The sequence below is a fragment of the Cyprinodon variegatus genome, unplaced genomic scaffold (genome assembly GCF_000732505.1).
Source record: "Cyprinodon variegatus isolate N-32 unplaced genomic scaffold, C_variegatus-1.0 Scaffold126, whole genome shotgun sequence".
NCBI classification, from domain to species: Eukaryota; Metazoa; Chordata; class Actinopteri; order Cyprinodontiformes; family Cyprinodontidae; genus Cyprinodon; species Cyprinodon variegatus.
Window position 1 is genome coordinate 512,830 of NW_015150579.1, and position 9,416 is coordinate 522,245.

General features: G+C 36.8%; 2 protein-coding genes across 3 annotated transcripts in view; both read left to right on the forward strand.

Annotated features, from left to right (window-relative positions):
* qprt (quinolinate phosphoribosyltransferase) overlaps nt 1-3,601 on the forward strand; it is a 6,803-nt gene extending 3,202 nt beyond the window's left edge. For both annotated transcript variants that reach the window (XM_015375822.1, XM_015375823.1), the window contains 3 exons: nt 269-579; nt 2,862-2,993; nt 3,079-3,601. In XM_015375822.1, coding sequence (XP_015231308.1) covers nt 269-579; nt 2,862-2,993; nt 3,079-3,303 — 668 coding nt within the window. In that variant the 3' untranslated portion in view covers nt 3,304-3,601. The remainder of the gene's footprint in view (nt 1-268; nt 580-2,861; nt 2,994-3,078) is intronic.
* A 1,684-nt stretch (nt 3,602-5,285) lies between these two features.
* Nucleotides 5,286-9,416, forward strand: part of LOC107085482 (integrin alpha-M-like) — a 35,780-nt gene continuing 31,649 nt past the window's right edge. Inside the window, exon 1 of the mRNA XM_015375811.1 lies at nt 5,286-5,397. Coding sequence (XP_015231297.1) covers nt 5,346-5,397 — 52 coding nt within the window. The 5' untranslated portion in view covers nt 5,286-5,345. The remainder of the gene's footprint in view (nt 5,398-9,416) is intronic.

Here is a 9,416-nt window from a genome sequence, read left to right on the forward strand (position 1 = left end):
TATATATATATATATATATATATATATATATATATATATTTTTTTTTTATAATAGTTAATATAGGATGTCCAGGTAACACTTATTATAAATTACTAATGCAAGTATTACAACATTTCTCCCTCAAATAGAAGAATTTTTATAAAAAAAATAACAGTATCTTTATATGCCATGATGCAGAAATAGAATAAATTAGCTCCATATTGATATAGCGTTAATATAATGAAACATATAGCATCTCCATCTCTCGATTTTGTGCAATATCTACAGGCCCAGATGCTGTCACCCTCACTGCTGTTGTGAGAGGCCCGGCTAGATGCCTGCTCCTTGGGGAGCGCCCTGCTCTCAACTGCCTGAGTCGTGCTTCAGGGATTGCTACCCGCTGCTCTCAGCTCAGGTCGACAGCAAAGTCTGCAGGCTGGCATGGAGAGGTGGCTGGCACCCGTAAGACCACGCCAGGCTTTAGGCTGGTGGAGAAGTATGCCATGCTGGTGGGTGGTGTATCCATGCACAGACAGGACCTGAGTGGCATGGTGATGCTGAAGGATAACCACATCTGGGCATCAGGAAGCATCACAGAGGTGGGCAGTTTCTCTAAATAGTCAGCTGCAATTGTTCTAAATGAAATAACAAGGACAAGAACTGGTGAAAATATACAACTTGGATTCTAGTCAGCTACAAACCACAAACTGCATGTTTTTATTTGCTTCTATGGCAACAAAGCAAAAGATATACAACCGCTGTGGTGAACACGCTGATGAGATAAGAGAGTTTTAGATATGTTCACCGTAAACACGATGAGTAGAATGTGGCCGTGTCCTTTGGAAGAAAAAAAGGCCCAAATCTTCACACCTCTATCACCATGCTTAACAGTTGGTATGCAGGGGTGTCAAAGTCGTTCCAGAAAGGGCCGTGTGGCTGCTGGTTTTCTTTCCACCCAAGCAGTCGAGAAACCAGACTCCATTCATCCCATCAAGTCATCAGGTTAAGACTAGACTCACCTTGATGAGATGAATGGAGTCTGGTGTGCTACTGCTTGGGTGGAAAGAAAACCAGCAGCCACACGGCCCTTTCTGGAACGACTTTGACACCTGTGGTATAGGGTGTCTGCCCTTTGACCATGCTTGGTTTAAGATTGTGCATTGGTTTCATATCTCCAAATTACATTGTAGTTGATGCTGTGTGGTTTTAATCTTTTAAATGAAGAGGTGTTTTTTTTTTCTTTTTTTTTTTTTTTCAGGTCATTCAGAATTGGCTTGCTCACCTTATTTGTTGTCAAATGTCACTCAAATGTCACTTTTTGCAATGGATGAATGTAGAATGACTAAATTTGAATTGTTTGTTTGAAAATAACTCTGTAATCCCCCCTTAAAGAATCAGCCTGATATTGTTTTAGCTGTGACTGTCCTTGCTTTCACAAGCAGTTTTTTCCCCCATATTACCGAATACTGAATTTAATTTTGTCTTTGAAAGACATAAAAAAAAAGTAATTAGATAACTTATTTCAACCTCACTTGCTCATAGAATATATTGTCTGGGCAATTTATTTGTTTTATTGCATGTTTATTTTCATCTTCTTACTTTGATCTTTCAGTGTAATTTTGAATAAACAAAATTAAGTATGTCTTTTCTCTTGAAATCAACAGTTACCATAGGTAAAGGTTGCTAAATAACTTAAAGCTCTGTTGATTATGAAATGCATAAACAGTGAGAGGTAGGATCTATACTTGCTGGGAAGTACACTACTTTGGATTTTAGCATTGGTTTGGAAGCATTTCATTGTTGGTTTACCTTGATTATTTTTTAGAGGCAATATCTTTATATTATTTTTTTCTTAGCCCTGGTTTTAGTGTCAGTAATTTCTGATTTATGCCTTCAGTACAGCGTACATAAGTTTAAAAAAGCAAAACATAGAATTTTAGACAGATTCTGACAGCTTTACCGTCTAATCTATGGGTCTCTATCTTTCACAATTCAGAGTCGCTGCCCTAATTTTGCCAAAATAATTTATTTAGAGCTGCAAAAACAATCTGAATTCTTAGAAAATAAATACCTATGCGATTCAGTAAGATTTATGCAATACATTTATAGAATTATAATTTGTTAGAAAGATGTTGTTATCTTAAGAAAGCATTCTTTGATGTTGTACATGTAGAAAGCAGTAACCAACATTGTTGTCAGCCACTCATAAAAATGCAGAACAAAATAAAGTTGAATGTCATTTTGGAAAATGGATGCAGATGTATAAAAAAATAATTAAAAAAAATAGAGAACTTCGCTTAAACTAATCTTATCCCATTTCATTCAATTAGAAAGGCTTGCTAAGGTCCACAAGTTCAGGTTCTGGAGCCATGACCTGATACTTCATCTATTCTGACAGATTTTCCATAACTGAAACAGAAGGATTTTTATTTTTTATTTTTGTCATTTGATGTTTTTAGTATGTACTTGTAACTGTATTCTGCTGTTAAACAGGCACCTGTAATATTTCCAAGTGGCATCCATGCATGACCAAAGTTGATTTGTTGTGAAGGTAAAGATGATTTAATCTATGCTTGGTCTTCAAGCACAGTCTTGCCTCCTTTTAAAGCAATACTTTGTTTCTTTACTACTGAAAAAGGCTTTGAGACCTTTTGGTCACAATTAGGTAAAAGTAATGTTCCTTCTCACATCTGTTTATATCTTTTTCAATACAGCAAGAGCCTGTAGTTTGTGTCATGCACCCTAACACATGATGTTCTCTTTCCGCACATTGCAAAGCTGCGGAAATACTAGCAACCAGCTGACTGACAGATGCCCTGAGTTGAGGTGACCTTTTGATACTTCTGCAAACACAAACCTAAAATCCGTTTTTGTCTCTCAGGCTGTGAAAGTGGCCCGCTCAGTCTGTGGGTTCAGCAGTAAGATTGAGGTGGAGTGTGGCTCCATTACAGAGGGCAGAGAGGCAGCGGAAGCCGGAGCAGACATCGTGATGTTAGACAACTTTCAGCCACAGGTAGATCATTTCAAATCACCAAAGGCCAGGAAATAAAACTATTTCTGAAACTAAAACTTGTCCAACACCCCCTTCTTCTTTGTAGGAAGTTCATGTTGCAGCTCGAGAACTAAAGAAGGATTTCCCAGCTCTTCAGATAGAAGCCAGTGGAGGCGTCACTCAAGAAAACTTAGCTTTGTACTTCTCCTCACATGTAGACATTATTTCTCTGGGTTGCATCACTCAGGGATGCCCAGTTGCAGATTTTTCTCTAAAGGTGCAGAAGCCAGGGGACAGCAATGTGTGCAAACAGGTGATTAAATTGGACTGATCTTTGTTAAGAATGTACTTGTTATATACATTCATAAAACTTGGAGTTTCCCTTTTTTGTTACATCTGAAAACGTATTCTTTGTCACCAACCTCTGTATTTGTTAAGTGGAAGGAAGATGATAGCTTCAGTACAAAAAAAAAAGAAAGATATAAATTTTCAACCAAATGCAGGCATCTATATTGCCTTTATTCTCATCAAATAGGGTCAACAAGTAAACTGGTATAGAACTGCCTCAATAAACCATTACCCCACTCAGCCCCGAAGGCAATTTTTTGGAAAACTAGATGCTAAATGTTTCAAAGGACATAGATACTTTTGTAGGTTAATTTCTGCTTTATTGTATCCTGTTTGTAATTTCAGAAATAAGTAAAAAAAAAACTGGGCAGCGTAGGTTATACTCAATGCTGGCAAAACAGCTAAAAACAAAACACCAGAGTACACCCTAAAAGAGGAAGTATAGAAGTTTAAATTTAAGCAGTTAACCGAGACTGGCCCAAGCAAAATGACATTTTCTAAAGAAAGAAGGGTTGTAACTGAACGATGGCTCTTAACTTCCCATGTGCATCACAGACCCATTAAAAACTGCATTTATGTACAGCAAGTCACGTCTTGTTTTTGATTAGCTCAGAATAATAAGCTAAAATGATGCATTTTATTTTCAAAATTTAGCTTGGACAAAATATTGGAAAGCTATCTAGGGATAACTGATAAGGAGTCTGAGGGAAGGCTGTTGGCCAAATTAATCTGTGTTTTCTTTTAGAAAATGTGTGGTGTAAAAAATCTGAATGAAGAGTTTTCCCAGTGATCTTTCAGTTTTTACCACCTGCAGGAAGGAATGACCGTAAGTTAGCCAGGACTGTAGTGCAGCTGGAAAACCATACCACACCATACATACTAGCTTTATTTATAGAGTGCTTTGAACATACTCAAGACCAAAGAGTGGTACACAAAGTAAAAAAAAAACAATACTAGTATCAATAAAACCTAGAATAATTAAAACAACCCTTTACTCAAATCAAAGAATAATTATAGATTTGATTAAACAAATGAAAAGAACAAATATGTAGAGTGGCGCAGTGGGTAGCACTGCTACCTTGCAGCAAGAAGGTTTTGGGTTTCGATTCCCGGCTCGGGGTCTTTCTGCATGGATTTTGCATGTTCTCCCTGAGTATGCGTGGGTTCTCTCCAGATAATCCGGCTTCCTCCCACAGTCTAAAAACATGACTGTTAGATTAATTGGCTTCTCTAAATTCTCCTTAGGTGTGAGTGAATGGTTGTATGTCCTGTTTGTCTCTGTATTACCTTGCGATGGACTGGTGACCAGGGTGTACCCCGCTTCTGCGGGACAGCTGGAGATGGGCACCAGCACCCCTCGCGACCCCAATTGGGACAAGCGTGTCAGATAATGGATGGATGGTTGGATGGATGGAAATTCTAATAATTCAAAGGTCAGCATCTCAAGTGGTGTTAAAGGCAAGGGAGAAAAGAAGGATTTTAAGAGGAGATTTAAAATTGCAATATTATGAGGTCATGGCATTACTGTAAGAAACACCACTTTTGATTTTAGATCACGATAATTGCAGTTCTTAGTTTGCTAACAGAGATAAATGGTGATGATCTCCATGGTACCATTGCAGTAGAAAAAAAAAAACACATATTAACAACCAGCTACAAAAAAAAAAAAAACACATATTAACAACCAGCTACAAAAAATACACTAAAGGTGAAATTTAATACAAAATCATTTGAAACAAAATCATCAATCCAGCAGAACCCATAAAATAAATTACGAACCTGACAGACAGTTTTAGTTTTAGAAAATCAACTGAAAAAACAAAAACCTTGAGATATTGTGTGGATTATTTGGAAAGGAGAGCGGAGAGGAAGCTTTCTACGCATCTGAAAAGGAGCACTTGTGTGATAGCGGAAGTTACACAACCACCTGCTAAGGAAACACCCTCCTTTTTCAAAAATTACATAGAAACGGATTGCACTCTCATACACAGACACAGTGTTTGCAGAGTCTGACTTCATGTCAAGATGAACGAACACCGACACTTCTATCTGCTTACTCTATATGTGGCGTTGGCAGGTAAGAAAAATATATATTTATAGATCTCTGCTTGTTTGGTAGGATACCAATAACCTAAAAGTAGAAATTATTGGATCAATTATGATTCTGTACAGAAAGCGTAAAATGTACCTGAAGGTTACACATAAAACTCTAACGTGACCAATGCTTAGTTTTATTCTAAAATGTCATTAGTTTTTTTTTTGTTTTTTTTAAATGAGACAAATCCTACGTTTTTGTTTAACTTCTGTTTCTTGGCTGAAAGGAAACTGTATAGACAAATTGAAAAAAACAGGAAATCTTCACCACAAACGGGTGTTCTTCATCTCTGAGTCAGTTTAATTTCAACTTTGTGTAACCAATTTTATCATGTGCTCGTTTACGAGAAAATATATGATAGGACAAATAGCAAAAAAGTACAAAAAACCTTTAAATACTGAGAGCATAATTCGTCAAAAAAATAATGTATTCTACGGCAGCAAGGTTTTGCTCAGCCGTTTTTGGAAAACAATAATCCTTTTTCAAAAAATGCAATGAAATTCAGTTAATTGTTTGTTTGAAATGCCTTAAAAAAATGTCTCTGTGATTACCTTATCAGAAACGCACAATGCTTTCAAGTGATACAGAACTTTAGAAAACTTTTATTTCTCATGAACTTCAGTACAGAAATGATGTCATTTCAAACTCCAACCATGCAGATATGAAACTTGGCTTACCATTTTTTTTATTTTGTGAATTGGAGCTATTGGTTACCTAAACACTTCTACAAAACTCCCTCTTGCAAACAGAACGTTTCAATATAAGAACTGAAAAATAAAAATGAAAAAGTTAAAAAAGACCCACAAAGCAGACATGATACAGCTTTGCAACGGTTTATTTTATGCACAGTAATCCCTAAATTAGCTATGTCTCATAGGATTGCGCTTTTTTAAAGTCAGACTGCTGAGAATAGAGGTTTGACTGCCTGTAACAGTTCCGTTTTTTGCTCTTTGAAACCTTTTTTAAAGTTAAATATGGCGATAATGAAGAAAAGATGCACTGAACACATGGACATGCCTTGATTACATTTAATTTAGCTATAGTTAATGTATGTAAAAGCATTAATAAAGTCCATAGTTGAAATGTACAAATAATCTGGTCACACCAGAGTTAGAGAATCTTTTTGGCTTTATTTATGTTTATTTTGGCTTTATCCCTTTATCCTTTGATTGGGAAGAAGAAATGGTGCTTGCAAAGTAAAAAAAAAAAAAAAAAAAGCCAAAAACATCATTCATCCCTAAATACTCTTTAAATTCTAATTAAGCCAGACAAAATTAAGCAATGCTGGTGATTCAGGATTTTTAGTTTAACACGCCAGTGTTTGCAGATTAACTCTTAGAAGGTTAAAACCTGCTTTTTTCCATTTTAATGATAAAAAACATGATGCGTTGGTTGAAATTGGAATATCAGGGTCGGAAAAGATGGCACGGTTATACTTTTGAATCCCACTAATTGACAAAGTGTGACGAAATAAAATCTGAATCACAGACATGTTGCTTATTTTTTATGCATGTAATGTTGGGTTAGCTGAACAAAGAACAGAAAGAAAACATTTTTTTTTTTGCCGCTTCCTTTAGACGCTTAACGGTATGCCACCAAATGCAAGAAAAGCATATCTGCACTGTTAAAAAGAGGGTGGCGTGAGAAAAGAGAGCAACAACTCGTGCTATTTTTTCTCAGTCTACCGGCAGTGTTAACTTCTGGGTTTCGCCTAACTCTTCTCTCTCTTTTTTTATTGCGTACAGAGCTCATCAACAGCAAAAGCAGAAATGACAAGACAATTTAATTCCTTTACAAACCATTTGGTCCAATTAAGGCACACTTACATATCCTCCCTTACTGAGTTACTTTGTCTTTTTACTTGACATAGCCTACTTAAGTGTTTCAGATGATCCATCTTCCTTTATTATGACACAAAGATAACCTCACTATGTTCAAACATAAACTTTGAACAAATTCACTTATTAAGATAAAAAACAACTATCCACATACACAATAATTAACAATGGTTTCTATTATAGTTGCAATAGAAACTCGTTAATTCATAATCTAACTGTGATTAACTATAGGTTTTGGAGAGCTGGATTTTATTTTACCAAAGGCTGATTATTGCCTGATGCATAGAACAAATACAAAGTGTGAATAAAATGAGTTTGACAAAAGGAAGTAGGCCAAACCCAAACTCATGCACATATTTAAACAAATTCAAAGACCAGTATAACTGATTTGTGTAATATCTCAATCTGAAAAACTCACACAAAGAGAAAAGACAATTAGGAGAAATTTATTGATACAATTACTTTGTCTTTGGCGCTCAGACCTCGGCATGAAACATAGAGCTTTATTTTGATAGATATGCATTAAAAGGAGCAAAGACTAGGGCTGTTCCCCCCCAGGCCTGAAACTGGTCGTGGAATGGAGATAGTCAAAGTTGGTCAGTCTGTAGACTGCTGGTTAGCGAGACGGTATGCTGAGCTTTATGGGGAGATCCAGTGGACTGTGTGAGCTGATACTGAGCTTCACTCAGGGACCTGGAAGATGGAAGTCCAGTTGGATAACACAGGTTGAGAGAACCTGTCCATGATGAGCAAGCATGAAGTGACAGTGGAGAGGAAAAACTCCCCGTTAGGATGAGACCTCTGGCAGAGACAGGGAACGCAGAAACAGTCCGGGACGAATGACACACTGATGAAGCTTTAGCTACGATGGTGGAGGAGGGGCTGGAGGTGGGTTGAAACGGTGTCATCTGAATGAAGTCACAGTGCATCCGCCGCCTGCGCACAGGAGCAGACGGCAATGAGTTTCTTCAGTTGAACTTCAGTCTAGGCTCCATCTATCAAAGGGTTACAAATCTCTTTTTATTGAATCCATCTAAGTCCCACTGTCACATTGAGAGCTGTTGTTTATAAATATAGAAAAAAGAGTATAATAGAGGCTTAGGAGTAGTGGTTGATACTAGAAAATTAATTTAGGAGCAAAGGGACAAACTGTGCAAGAGTTAACAAAAACTGTTTGGCAACATGAAAAGATCTGGAAGCCTTTTGTTGAGGTTAGTGTTCAGTATCCAACAATAAAAAGACCAAAACACTTGCGGAACAAAAACATAATCCAATTGGAGAAGGTTTTAGGAAAAATATGTTGTGGACTGACCAAAGTGTAACTTTCCAGACTTAAGTTTTTAGAGTTGGAAACATTCATTCTTTATTCCAAAAAAAGTTATAAAACAATAACTGGACTTTGTTTAAAAGTTGGAAGATGTTTCACTCCCCATCTAGGAAGCTTTTTACAATCCCTACAAAAACAGAAGGCAAGTAAAAAGAACAGAAAAACATCAAACATGCTCTCCAAACCTGTGGATACCCAAACTGGGCGTTTGTCATATCATCAAGGAAATCCAAAAGACATGCTGCAAAACATAACGGTGAGAAGATTAAACTCAAAAACATCGGCATCACAGAAAAACTCAAGAGGATTTTCTCCAAACGCAAAATTACAATACATTTCAAACCAAACAAGACCCTTAAAAAGAAAGCAAGTGTATCCTGAGGATAAAACCCCCAGTCTAAATATGAATGGAGTGGTGTATGCAGTTCAGTGCAGAGAGGAATGCTCTGATTTCTATAATGGAGAAACCAAACAACCTCTCCACAAACGCATGGCCCAACACAGAAGAGCGACCTCCTCTGGACAAGAGTCTGCGGTACATCCTCACCTTATGTACAAAGGACATTCTTTTGAGGACCAGAATGTTCACATTTTGGACAAAGAAAATAGATGGTTTGTGAGGGGCGTGAAGGAAGCCATCTATGTTAAGAAAGAAAAACCAACCTTAAAACAGGGGGGAATTCAGTCCTTTTTCAAAAAATGCAATGAAATTCAGTTAATTGTTTGTTTGAAATGACTTTTAAAAATGTCTCTGTGATTACCTTATCAGAAACGCACAATGCTTTCAAGTGATACAGAACTTTAGAAAACTTTTATTTCTCATGAACTTCAGTACA